This window comes from Saccopteryx bilineata, chromosome 5 (genome assembly GCF_036850765.1).
Source record: "Saccopteryx bilineata isolate mSacBil1 chromosome 5, mSacBil1_pri_phased_curated, whole genome shotgun sequence".
Taxonomy (NCBI): Eukaryota; Metazoa; Chordata; class Mammalia; order Chiroptera; family Emballonuridae; genus Saccopteryx; species Saccopteryx bilineata.
The window spans coordinates 102,720,070-102,734,390 of NC_089494.1; the positions used below are offsets into that span (position 1 = coordinate 102,720,070).

Genomic DNA, 14,321 nt, shown 5'->3' on the forward strand with positions numbered 1-14,321 from the left:
AAAATAAAGCCAAAAAAAGCCTTGAGTCCCAAATTAACTAATTTGTTCGTGATTGAGGATTAAATGGGAGGAAAGTAAAATGAGAGAAGAAAAAGCGAATAGAAAGGAAAAAATAAGAAAAAGAGAAAAACGAAGGAAGAAATAAAAAAGGAAAAGAAAAAAAAACAAAATAAAGCAAAACAAACAAACAAAAAAAACAAAAGAGGAGAGAGTGAGAGTTAAGTGTTTTGGAGTATAACCTTAAATGAGGGTGAGGATGAAGAAGAGAAATAAAATGTAACACTCATGGGTAGTGTAGTTCAAGAAAAGGGAAGCATAAGATGGGCAGAGAATAGAAGGACTGAGGTGGAGGAAATAAAGGCAATAAGATAGAAGAAACAAACAACAACAACAAAAAAATTAGTGGAACAAGTTGTAAAGTCTGTGGATTTTTCTTGATTTTGAGAGGTTAACTTCTTCCTTTTGCTTTTCTCTCCCTCTTCCTGGTCGGTGACTCTGTACCCCAGGCTCTGCCCCTGTGTCACACTTAGGTAGGGATTTGCAGTTGATGGGATTCTATGGCAATGTCCTATAATTGGCTTTAGTCTTGCTGGTAGTCAAGGCTTGTTGGCGTTTGCAGGGTCCAACGATGAGAAAGTTTGCTTTCCTGGATTCTCTCTCCTAGTCCCCCCTTTCTGAATTAGCAGCCTGGTGATCCAGCTATAAGGCTGCAACTGCTTCTGCCTGGGGAGTAAGAGGCTCAAAGAGCTGGGAAATCCCCACTCTATCCCCACTCAGTGCAAGGCTTTGGGAAAGGCTCTGGTAGTCAGGGCCTCCAGTGTAATCAGGCGGGGGTGGGAGTCAATTGTTGTCAAGGTGACTGTTCAGCGCCTATCATTCAGTTGGACCTCTCAACCCAGGCTTTCCACACTTTGTAGCCTGTTTTTGCTGGGAAGAATAGGCACTAGTCTCTGCTTGCGACTAGTGTAGTATAGATCTTATTATCTGCCAAGTCCTTCTTGTTAGCGTTTATCCCTGAATATGGAGGCTCTATCAATCAGAAGTTGCCCCCGACCCTTTAGCGAGAGGCACTAAAAAATATCACGCCTCTTGTCTTGGGTCGCTGAACTGAGAGAGATCTTATCAATTAGAACCGAGGGTGCGCAGATTTCATGGGTTAAGCTAATTTCAGTGATTGGGTCGCAGCTGTGCTCCCGAAGGTATTTTAGGCTGCCTGCGCGCGCCCCTCCCCCAACGCTTGATTGTTAGCTTGAATGGCTGGGTGAGGTGCCCCGCCCACGGAGAGAATCTCCCAAGTAGGGAAGACCACCCTGGTGCCTCTCCCGCTCGCCCTGCCGCTGGTGGCTGGATCGCACCAGGCGCAGGATAATGGGGCACCCTGGGTGTGCAGGCCAGTAGGGCGCTCTGGGCGCGTGGAATGCCCAGGGCACGTGCGCGAATGGGGTGCTCCGGGCACCGGTGGCTGGCGACTCTCACTCGCAGTGCGCGGGCCGCTGGGAACGTTAGCGGTGCTCGCTCTGCAACCGTACCGGGCGCGCGCCCGCGGCAGCTCGCGGCAGCGGCTCGCGGCTTCCGAGTGTGGGCTGACTCACCACAGGCGCACAACCTCGCGGCTTAAATGAATGTCCCTGCGGTACCTTCCTCCACACCCTCGTCTCTCAGATTCAAGTGATAACAGTCCTTTCGCTATCAGTTTGTGTGGAACTCCGGAATGCTCCGAGGATAAATTTTTCTGTTTCTAGTTGATAAATTTGTTGTGATTTAGGGGAGAGCTGTCGGACGCGCTGCTCACGGCGCCATTTCCGTGACGTCACTCTACTTTACTCTTTATGTTCATATCTTTCTTTAATTCCAGAGCATACTTAAATATTTATGATAGCTGTTTTTAAGTTCCTTATCTTCTGTTTCTGCTTCTAGTGACTAGTATTCCTCTCACTTATGGATTAGAGTTTGTTGCCTATTTAGACGTACAAGTAATTGGGTATACTATACATATAGAAAAATGTACAGGTAATATTCAGGACTTTGCACAATGTGGAAACATTTATATAACTTGACCAGAACTCAAGAGTAAAAATATTACCAGAACTACCTAAGCTCCTAACATGCCTTTTAGTCACTCCTAGACATTGTGACTACACATTTATAAAATTTTTGTGTTTTCATGTTTTCTAGTAAATGTGTTGAAGTTCATTTTGACAGAAAATAAGGTTAACTGTAGATCAGGTTGATTCTTCCAAGGTTTGTCTTTAATTTTTATTAGGAAAACTCTAGAATAGACATTTCTCTAGGACTTCCTAAGGAATAACCTTTTTGGTCATTGTTAGATGGCCTGAGGGCTTGAAGAAGTATCTCTGTATTGGATGAATGGAATTAAAATGTCTCCAAGGCCAGGCTGAACTTTGGAATGTTTATAACTAGCAGCAATCCAGAGGTCATTCTCTGCCTCTACCTGGAGTTTCACTCCATACATGTATAGATTAGAATGTGAATAAGAGCTTATTTAGATATCTAGATTTTATTCTTTGCTTAGCCTTACCTCTTCAGTATTTCACCCTTCATAGTTCAGATTCCTCTTTTTCAGATCTCTGATCTCTGTCTCTTCCCTATGTTTTTGTCAGAATCTCCTCCCTGTTACCATCGTCCAGAAAGTATCTCCATCCAGAAACCATGGTGATTATTAAGGCTCACTTTACTTGGTTTTTCTTCCCTCAGGATCATAGCTCCATGCTACCTGTTGTTCAATGTCTGAAAACTTGTTCAATATATTCTGCTCAATTTTTAGTGTTTACAATGAGAGTGTAAATCAGTCCAATCCAAATAAATCCAATAAAATTTCATTATTTCTTAAAGTGAAAATTCTCTGCCCTTTCCAATCTCATTGGACTATCCTTGCAATCATGCTGGCTTAATCATTAATAAGTTAATTAATTTTGACATTTTGTATGAGTCATGTTTTTAATTTTTTGAATATTAAACTCCTACAAGGTATAAGAGTATTGTGGTTATGTTTTGCTGTAGCTGTGATTAGTCATTATCATTTAAGAAGTTATGTAGAAGTATTCATAGATACAATGATATGGTGAAGTGTGGGTATACTATAAAGTCATCTATAGGAGAAGAAGTGAAACGTGGGGAAGAAGAAATACATAAAATTCTCTTATGTAGATAATTGCTGAAACTCGTGGTCCATGTTAAACTGGCTGATCAATTTATGGATTTTTTGAGAGGCTTTCTACTATAAAGTAGAGATAAAGAAAGGTAGAGAGAGAGAGAAAAAGACAGAGTAAGGTTAAGAACAACGGAACCCTTAATTTATACTTCAAATAGGTCATAGTGAGATTCAAAGAAATCATGCTTCTTTTCTTTTTTGTATTTTTCCAAAGTTAGAAGTGGGGAGGTAGTCAGACAAACTCCTGCATGTGCCCGACCAGGATCCACCCAGTATACCCACTAGGGGGCGACACTCTGCTCATCTGGGGGTGCTGCTCCATTGTGGCCAGAGTCATTCCAGTGCCCGAGGCAGAGGCCATGGAGCTGTCCTCAGCGCTAGGCCAACTTTTGCTCAAATGGAGCCTTGGTTATGGGAGGGGATGAGAGAGATAGAGAGGAAGGAGAGGGGGAAGGGTGGAGAAGCAGATGGACACTTCTCTTATGTGCCCTGTCCAGGAATCAAACCCGGGACTTCCACATGCTGGGCCAATGCTCTACCACTGAGCAAACTGGCCAGAGCTGAAATCATACTTCTTAAGAAAGAATAATAACATATTGAATTTTAAAAATGGAAACAGTCCAACTGCTTTCTTCTGATTGTCATTTGCTGCCGTACTGTATAAAATGAGGCACCATTTCTGCAGGGCTCAACTCACAAGTTCTAATTGGTTCTGGAAATATTAATAGAGCTAAGTGATATTAAACCTTACTGCACACAGGGATAAAACACTCCACAAGCCCTTGAACAATGAATTATTGGCTTCTGACAAGAACCAACATCAATTTAACAGAAACAACCGAAATTTTCAGTTCAGAATATAAAACATTTAAATCGTTCTCCTCTGGCTTTTAGTTGTTAGCCATAGAAAAGCACTAGACAGCTTGAGAGTCATGACCATTAGACATGCCCTCCAGACACAAATACAGGTTGTCATCTGCATGCTCCAGACTGTGAGGATAGGTTGATGAAGAGACTGCAGCTGAGTACTAGTAACAGACATGAGGTTAATTTGCTTCCTTAGAAACATAACTTTCAGAGACAGCATTAAGGTGCTGAAAAACTGAGTCATCATTAATGAAATGTCTTTGTTGATGGCATTTACCAAAAATTGCACTGGATTTCCTTCATTTTGTAACAGTATGGATGGGCCTGGAGGTTATTATGCTCAGCAAAATAAACCGAATACTAAAAGACAAACACCATATGATTTCATTTATAGTGAAATCTGATGAACACGATAAACTGATGAACAAAATAGAAACAAAGGCTTGGACACATGGAGCAAACTGATATCTGTCGGAGAGGAGAGGTTGGAGGGACTGGATGGAAGAAGGAAAAGGGACTGCAAACAACATATATCCGTAACACGTAGATATACTCAACAGTGTGGTGACGGCCAGAGGGCAAGAGGGTAGGGGCTAGGTGGAGGCGGGCAGGCGTGGAAAAAACGAGGACAAAAAAGACATGGTTAGGGGCAGAGGGCACACGATGCAGTGGGAAAAGAGTGGTTTGCTGAGTTGCACACTAGACACCTGTATGGTTTTTGTAAAGCAATATTATCCCCATAAATCCGATAAAATAAATAACACTGGAACACTAAGAAAAAAATTATTTTTCTTAACCTCAAATTCTGAAGCACACATCAGAAAACTGGAGTGCATTTCTCTTTCTCTTTTAAAAAAGTGCCATTACTTGCAAGAGTAAAGGCAGTGTATATCTGCTGATATATACTCACACTGGCTTTCACTAGAGTATTCTGCACTCAGTCAAAAGAATTGGAATAAAATATAGAAATCAGATGTATTTTGGAAGCACAAATTAACTGCATGATAAAATTCATATTTGCTTATTCTTAAGCCATATGAAGTCTTCCTTTGTGATCCTTCTTCAGAGGTTGTCCTGGTGATAATGCAGAGATTTCAGTAACGGTTTGACCATGAGGTTGCACTTGAACCACTGTGCATTGGATCTCCACTTTGAATGCAAGGCTAGAGTTCTAGGCAGCATTTGATGCATTCAGCTTGAAGTGAATCAGTAAAGTTGAAGGTTTTTTTTGCTAAACTTGAGTCATCTTTCTGGAGAGGAATTACAAAAGCTTCCTTCTGTAAAGTATATTTCAGTTTGGAAATTCCTCTCCAAGACCCTCTTTGCTTTTTCCTATAAATATTATTGATTAAGAAATTTCTTTTTCAAACCTCCAAGGAGAGTCAGAAATAGATAATCTGTATTACTTAATGAAAATTTTCTATAGGAATTGCTGCCACAAATAAAGAGAACCATGTATTTGTTCAGATATGTCATGGGCTGGGCAGTGTCTGAATTCAGAAAATTATAAACCTCTCTTAAAGAATATATAATTCTGCCCTGGCCGGTTGGCTCAGCGGTAGAGCATTGGCCTAGCGTGCGGAGGACCCGGGTTCGATTCCCGGCCAGGGCACACAGGAGAAGCACCCATTTGCTTCTCCACCCCTCCGCCGCGCTTTCCTCTCTGTCTCTCTCTTCCCCTCCTGCAGCCGAGGCTCCATTGGAGCAAAGATGGCCCGGGCGCTGGGGATGGCTCTGTGGCCTCTGCCTCAGGCGCTAGAGTGGCTCTGGTCGCAACATTGGCGATGCCCAGGATGGGCAGAGCATCGCCCCATGGTGGGCGTGCTGGGTGGATCCCGGTCGGGCGCATGCGGGAGTCTGTCTGACTGTCTCTCCCTGTTTCCAGCTTCAGAAAAATGAAAAAAAAAAAAAAAAAAAAAAGAATATATAATTCTATGGATTCTCACTAGTATCATATAATTTTTAAGTATAAAGAATAAACATAAAAACTCTAAAAATTAGATATATAAAAGAGTTACAGGATAACAAATTATTAAATATATAAATAGTTGTACATGAGTTATGTTATATATACACATGTATATTTATACATACATATATCTTTTAAGAATGAACTCTGTTACAAGGGTTTTTATATGTATAATTCTATAAGTTTCTTTTTACATTAAAGCATGCTAGAGCCTGACCAGGCTGTGGCACTGTGGATAGAGCGTTGGACTGGAATGCGGAAGACCCAGGTCCGAAACTCCGAGGTCACCAGCTTGAGCATGGGCTCACCAGCTTGAGCAAGGGGTCTCTGGCTTGAGCATGGGATCATAGACATGAATGACCCCATGGATGCTGGCTTGAAGCCCAAACATTGCTGGCTTGAAGCCTAAGGTTGTTGGCTTGAGTCAAGGTCACTGGCTTGAGCAAGGGGTCACTCGCTTTATTGTAGCCCCCCCCCCCGTCAAGGCACATATGAGAAAGCAATCACTGAAAAACAAAGGAGACTAAAGTGCCACAATGAAGAATTGATGCTTCTCACCTCTTTCCCTTCCTATCTGTCCCTATCTGTCCCTCTCTCTCTTTCTCTGTCTCTATCAAAAAAAAAAAAAGTAAAACAAATAAAACATGCTAGAAAAGGGAGCATAGCAGAGTCAAAAAGTAAATTTTACATACCATGTATGTATATATATTATGAAAACAAGAAAAAATAAGTACATAAAAATAAGTGATACACATGTCTTTCCATTTTCTTCAAATTCTGCTGTGAATTTTGTTTGTTTTTGACTGATCCATTTAGTCTCCAGTTCTTCCCAATACAGTTAAAATAGCCCCAGTACAATTTTTAGTGTCTTTGTCTTGTTTGCTCTTTGGTATATCTTGCAATTAGGAGTTACTATAATGTCAGTAGCCTATTCAGTTAGCTTTCTGGTGTCTTATTTTGGAGGACTAGTCTTAAAGTAGGCAGAATACATTTTTTAGCAAAGGAGTTGACATTTTATTATTGTAAGCACATGTAGAAACTCGTTTTGTGTGGGGGAAAGGATCTCTCCTATAGGCTTAGAAACTGCATGGCACCTCTCAGCTGTTTCCCAACCACGTGGAAACAAGTACGGCGGATCTTTGATTTGTAGCTGTTTTTTATCTTATTTTTTAACAAACCTGTATTAAATTATATTCTATGCTATTAATTTTATATGTATTGTATCAATCATTAAAAAATCTGAAAAAACAGCTGTCATTGTCCTTATTTTCCTGGAAGGGAAACTGTAGCTCAGAAATTTAAGTAACTTGGCCGTGATCGCAGAGCCGAGGCGTTTGGCCAGGGCATTAGACCGCACCTTTTCAAGTCTCCTTTCCTTTCCTTCTTTGGCAAGCTATTCGAATGAGGGAGGTTATTCAATTTTGAAAAATTTAACTTCACAAATCCATAACTAATGGAAAGCAGAAAGGAAACAACAGAGTTGACAATCTAATATTCTTGAGGACAGAAAGCATGGCTTCTATTTCTTTTATAGACTACCCGGGCTTAAATAGTCAATGTGCCTTTTTATTAGTACAACAAACTGCAGGTTAGTCCTGGCTGGGTGGCTCAGTTGGTTAGAGCATTGTCCTGATATATCAAGCTTGCAGGTCCAATCTCCAGTCAGGGCACATATAAGAATCAACTTATTTAGCTAAATAAGTGGAACAACAAATATATTTCTCTCCCCTAGTCTTTCTATCTCTAAAAAAAATCAATTTAAAAGAAACCCAGCAAGCTACTAACCTCTCTGAAACTCAGTTTATTAATATATACATTGGAGCAATAACATTATTTAATAGTGGCATTCTACAGATTATGTGGGATAATAAATATAAATACTAAATATATTGTCTGGCACATGAAAAGTATCTACCAATATAAGCCAAGTTTGCACATGACAAGTTGAGATTGAGAAAGAACATGAGTTGAATATAATGACCAAGAGCCTTATGACCCAAAAGTATTACCCAGAACAGCTGAATCCAAATCACCTGTAAACTTGTTAGAAAATGGAAATTCATGGCCCTAACCCAGATCTACTGAACTGCAACGTCTGGGATGGGACATAAGAGCTGTGTGTTAACACACATTCTAGATGATTCTTATATGTGCTAATGTGAAAATTGTTGCCCCAGAAGTTAGGGAGTCTACTTTTAATAATTTAAGATGGTATCACTACTTTACTAGTGAACATTGTATGAACTATAAACACTGCTACTCAGCTAGTGAATCTTCTGTACCTATGCAACATGTTTGTACAAAGATACTGAGGACTGTGTGCTCCTCAGTGGTCATAATACTCTGTTTTGCCTCTGAGCACAGGGCATATATTGGGAATTAAAAAACTAATCTTAATTGATCATTTTGTTTTGCTAAGCTTCTTTTAAGTAACTAACATATCTGCTTTTTTCACCATGTCTAAAAACATATTAAGATGATTCACAGTAAATATAGATTTTATAATTAAATCCAAGTATTTTAGAGTATTTTTAGGTATGTAAAACAAATAAAAATATGTTTTTGTCTCAGAAAAATTCTTAATTTTTAGTTATTTTTTATTTAGAAATTAAATTTAATGAGGTGACATTGGTCAATAAAATACATAGGTTTCAGCCCTGGCCGGTTGGCTCAGTGGTAGAGCGTCAGCCTGGTGTGCAGGAGTCCTGGGTTCGATTCCCAGCCAGGGAACACAGGAGAAGTGCCCATCTGCTTCTCCACCTCTCCCCCTCTCCATCCTCTTTGTCTCTCTCTTCCCCTCCTGCAGCCGAGGCTCCATTGGAGTAAAGTTGGCCTGGGCGCTGAGGATGGCTCTGTGGCCTCTGCCTCAGGCGCTAGACTGGCTCTGGTTGCAACAGAGCGACGCCCCAGATGGGCAGAGCATCGCCCCCTGGTGGGCATGCCAGGTGGATCCCGGTCAGGCACATGCGGGAGTCTGTCTGACTGCCTCCCCGTTTCCAACTTTAGAGAAATACAAAACAAACAAACTACATAGGTTTCAGGTAAACATTTCTATAGCATTTAAACTGTTGATTGCATTGTATACCCATCACTGAAAGTCAAATCATTTTCCATCACCATATATCTGTTCTTCTTTACTACCCTCCCCTTCCACCTCCCCCCTGCTAACCATTTTACATTTGTCTATGTCCCCAAGTCTCAGTTTTATATCCCACCTATGTGTGAAATCATACAGTTCTTAATTTTTTCTGATTTACTTATTTTACTTAGCATAATATCCTTAAGGTCCATCCATGCTGTCATAAATGGCAGTTTATCATCTTTTCTTATGGCTGAGTAGCATTCCATTGTATATATGTATTATTATAGTTTACTTTTTATTATGTTTGTTTCCTTGTCTATGTGTTTCACTTTAAAGAACTGCCCTGGGTAAGAAAGAAGGATTTAAAAAAAACATAGTGAATTGGTTCCATTAGCATATGTCCCACTGAAAACTATCATAGGAGAATTTGGTAAAATAATGCCCAATATTATACTTTGATTCAACAGAGAATATAGAGAACAATTATACAATAATTGTTTCTTTTATCCCCAGAAAATGCTCATGAATGTGCTAATTAAACTTGAGGCACAAAGATCCAGCTTGTTAACTTCGCCATTATCATGATCATGATCATTGTCAAGTACTGTTTAAGCATCTATGATGCTAATGCATTACGTTAAAATCTTACATTTTTAAAAAATTATGCAACATACCTAAAGATAGAAAAAATAGAAGTTGTAAGCACTAACTAGCATTTTTTCCCAATTTAAAGTCTTTATTTATACCGGAGAACAGCATAAGGTCTGAGGAAGAACAAGGTCATCCTGTTCGGACAGACCTGAGTGACTATGGTTAATGTCTATCATCATAATATAGTGTTGTTATAAAACTTCAGCACAATGTTGGCTACCTAAGATATGCTCAATGAAAGTTATTATTGTTATTGTCATAGTTATTAGTGTTGTTGCTATTATATTATTATGTAAATTAGAAAGTAGACAAGCAGTTGCAGAACAATCCTCTCAACTTCATGGTGACAAGCAAGTAACTATGTCACCCTCCAGACACATAAAAGAAGGTTCAAGTATTTTTTTATGTCTAATTTCAATAACACTCCAAAAAATAGAGTGACTATTGTATTTTTTCTATGTCTTACTTATAAACAATTCAAAAACAGAATGACCATTTTTAGAAAAGCAAACTTTGAAGAAAACTATCTCTTAGAAACCTGAAGAAGCAAGCACAGGATGCTAGTCATCCCAACATTATATAAAATGCTCCCACAATAAACATTTTAGCTCAGTAGTCAGATAGTTTGACATAAGAGGGTAAAATTTTCATTGCAAAGTGATTACAACTTAATGCAGTCTGCTGTGAACAAATTAGAAAAAAAAAAAGGAGTGAGAGAGATCATGACCTCTACATTTAATTAAACTTCTCAGGTTGTTAATTATTCTGCAAGTTGACTAATAAAGAGTGTACACTACCACACTTCCTAACGTGTGAATACATGTCCTCAGTCATGGAATAATCATAGCAATTATTATAACTTACTAAAAATAACTCACTTTGTTCTTAAAATAAATGCTGCTCCTTGAAGAAAAAGAAATATTGAGTCCAAATGTACCCTAAGTCTTCCAACACAAGTGAACCAAGGATGTAAGAGCAATGACTCTGCCTGCATCGACAGAATAAGGTTCATTCCTAGTCTCTTCACTTAACCACTGTGGAACTTTGTGTGAGCTACTGAGCCTGCTGGAGAGTCAGTGTTTTCATCAGTACAGTGAAACTGATGACAGCATGTGCCTAGTAGGCTTGGTGCAAGGACTACAGGGAATAATTCTTTTTTTTTTTTTTTTTTCCCATTTTTCTGAAGCTGGAAACAAGGAGAGACAGTCAGACAGACTCCCGCATGGGCCCGACCGGGATCCACCCGGCACGCCCACCAGGGGCGACGCTCTGCCCACCAGGGGGCGATGCTCTGCCCATCCTGGGCGTCGCCATGTTGCGACCAGAGCCACTCTAGCGCCTGAGGCAGAGGCCACAGAGCCATCCCCAGCGCCCGGGCCATCTTTGCTCCAATGGAGCCTCGGCTGCGGGAGGGGAGGAGAGAGACAGAGAGGAAAGCGCGGCGGAGGGGTGGAGAAGCAAATGGGCGCTTCTCCTGTGTGCCCTGGCCGGAATCGAACCCGGGTCCTCCGCACGCTAGGCCGACGCTCTACCGCTGAGCCAACCGGCCAGGGCCGGAATAATTCTTACATATGCCCTGTACACAGTAAATGTTCAATACATGTTAATATTCATTACATTTAAGTTACACACAAAATAAAGAACAGTCATAATGGGACAAATATTCTACATTTCTACAGATTACCCTAATTGATACCTCTTCATCTTATTGTGATATTATGTTGTCCTATCCCCAGCATCTCAACAAATAAAAAATAACAAGGGATTTCTTTTTCAGAAATATAATTATAGAAATGTGAAAGATAAGATTGCAATAATCATTAAAGAATCAATTGTTCAAATATAGGATATTAACTGATTTCAAACATATTTTCCATTTTCATGTAAAGATTTTACACAATCTTTCCACAAATGGTCAGTATCATTGAATTCAATGTATCCTAATTCTTTCCTTCTTAATGTTTGGTCCCATATAATATGTTTCTTATCCTAATTTTATTTTTTAGATCTTGAAATAGAAATACAAGTCTAAAACATCAAAATATATCTTCTGAGAATATTAAGGTGAGCCACACTACTTGAAGAACATTTATGTTGGCACATTTGGTTATGTTTTCATTTTTTTAGGAAAAAAACATGGCCTGAAAACACCTCATCATTAAAAACACAGCAAAAGATAAAAACAGATCATCGCTAACAGAAGCTAAATTACACAGTGGAATTAGGCTAGTAAGATAAAATTGACTCTGCCACGATAAAAATAGAAAGAACCAAGAGATTACAATGAAAATCATTGGGTACGCAAGAGACTCCTTCTACAACAGGAGTGCCTTCGAATCCTAGTGTCATTACAGGCTCATTTTCCTTACTCGGTTCCCAGGATAAAGGCCTAAGAAAGAAGCACTGGCATTTTAAATTGCTCAGTCTCAATAGCTGAATTTTATTTTCTTTCTTAGGTAAAAATATTTTCCCATATTACTAGATGAATGTTTTGAGTCTAGAGAACAACCATGGAAGCAGCATTGGATGATTAGGGCATTGACAAGGGAGGAGAGATTACCTGTGGGCAACTGCTCCAAGGTCCCCACTCGGACATGACGCATTCACTGGGGCACAAAAGAGAGCAGGGTCGTGTTGCCGCGGGCATTTCTGCCTGGTCACAGAGGCTGTTATTCACTACTCGACCTTCACTATCGGCAGTGTTCACACACCTGGAAGGCAAGATCACAAGATATTTTGATTATTATAACAGTAGAGAGTAAATTAAAAATAGTTATGATGTATCATAGTTCCTCACTCCTCAAATATAAACATAAGACCCAGGGAAACCAGAAAAAAAAAAAAAATCCAGTCGGCCTTTATTGAGTGATAACTTTTTGAAGAACCTTTTATTCCACAAAGAAGCATAGAACAACGGGGACTAGAAACAACTATTGTCCCTGAACAACTCTCAATGTATAAAGAGACCTACAATATGTTTGCTCAGGTCCAGCACAGAGTGAATTTTTTTATTGTAGCTAATTGTGAAGACTCTCCTTCTCTGAATGAACCCCTTACTTCAAAATAGCTAGAGCCTTCAGAGCTCCTGAGATTCAAACAGACTTTTCCTGGACTTCTATCTCATTTCATAGCATCTAAATCCCCCTAATCTTCTTCTTCTTTTTTTTTTTTTTTTTTTTTTGTATTTTTCTGAAGCTGGAAACGGGGAGAGACAGACAGACTCCCGCATGCACCTAACCGGGATCCACCCGGCACGCCCACCAGGGGCGACGCTCTGCCCACCAGGGGGCGATGCTCTGCCCCTCTGGGGCGTCACTCTGCCGTGACAAGAGCCACTCTAGCGCCTGGGGCAGAGGCCAAGGAGCCATCCCCAGCGCCTGGGCCATCTTTGCTCCAATGGAGCCTTGCCTGCGGGAGGGGAAGAGAGAGACAGAGAGGAAGGGGGGGGGGTGGAGAAGCAAATGGGCGCTTCTCCTATATGCTCTGGCCGGGAATCGAACCCGGGTCCCTCGCACGCCAGGCCGACGCTCTACCACTGAGCCAACCGGCCAGGGCTTAAATCCCCCTAATCTTTGTCTAACACATTTAGGTCATGACAACGTAAAGTGAAAATTAATTAATTAAACATTTTTTTTTCTTTTGGGTGTTTTCTGCATTTTGTGAAAGAGTTTTGGTATCATAAGCCAAAGGGCAATGAACAAGCATTTTCACGTAGCTGTTGAGCACGTGGTATAGACACACAGGTTACAGCTGGTTGGAGACCGGTGTCAGGCTTTGAGATAAATGCTGGTGAGGGCTGGATAAATGACATGCCACTGATTCCATGAAATAAAATAAAGTCTTATACCACTATCTATACCCACCAGAATGGCTTAAATAAAAACATGAAAAATATCAATGGTTGGCAAGAATGTGGAAATAGTAACCCTTCCTACTCTTTTGGGTGGAGCACAAACTCTTTGGTAAACTAGTTAGCAGTATTTACTAAAATTAAACTATACATACTGTATAGCCTAGCAATCCCACTTCTGTATTCATCTGCCAAAGAAATGTGGAAAGAAGTGCACCAAAAAATAAAAGATAAAAATAAAAAATGACTGAACATGTTCATGGCATCACTATTCATAATCAACCAAAGTAGAAACAGTTTGTCTCTAGAATATCTACCTAGCAACAGAGAAATAAATATGTTATGGTAAATTAGTCAAATTAAATGCTATAAAATGGTGAAAATGAATAAACTACTGTTACATAGAAGAACATGGGTAAATCTTACAAATACAATGTAGAACTAAAGAAGTTAGACACAAAAAAAACATTTACTTTATAATTCTATTCATATAAAGTTAAGAAAGAGACAGTACACATCAATGGTCTCAGAAATCAGAATACAGATTAACCTTGCGGGAAAGGTTATTGCCTGGTAGGGGCTTAAGTAATCCTTCTAGTATTTGGTTTCTTGGTTTCTGGGCAGTTACACAGGTGTGATCACATTGTGAAAATTCCCTAAGCTACATCCCTATGTAGTGAGTCATTTTCAATATTTTAGTGTGGAATCATGTGAGCAACTAACTATGTTA

The 14,321-nt window shown here is 39.9% G+C and overlaps 1 protein-coding gene across 1 annotated transcript in view; it reads right to left on the reverse strand.

Moving 5' to 3' along the window:
* THSD7B (thrombospondin type 1 domain containing 7B) overlaps positions 1 to 14,321 on the reverse strand; it is a 1,096,947-nt gene that overhangs the window by 134,923 nt on the left and 947,703 nt on the right. Inside the window, exon 17 of the mRNA XM_066232872.1 lies at positions 12,302 to 12,452. Within this exon, the coding sequence (XP_066088969.1) occupies positions 12,302 to 12,452 (151 nt within the window). The remainder of the gene's footprint in view (positions 1 to 12,301; positions 12,453 to 14,321) is intronic.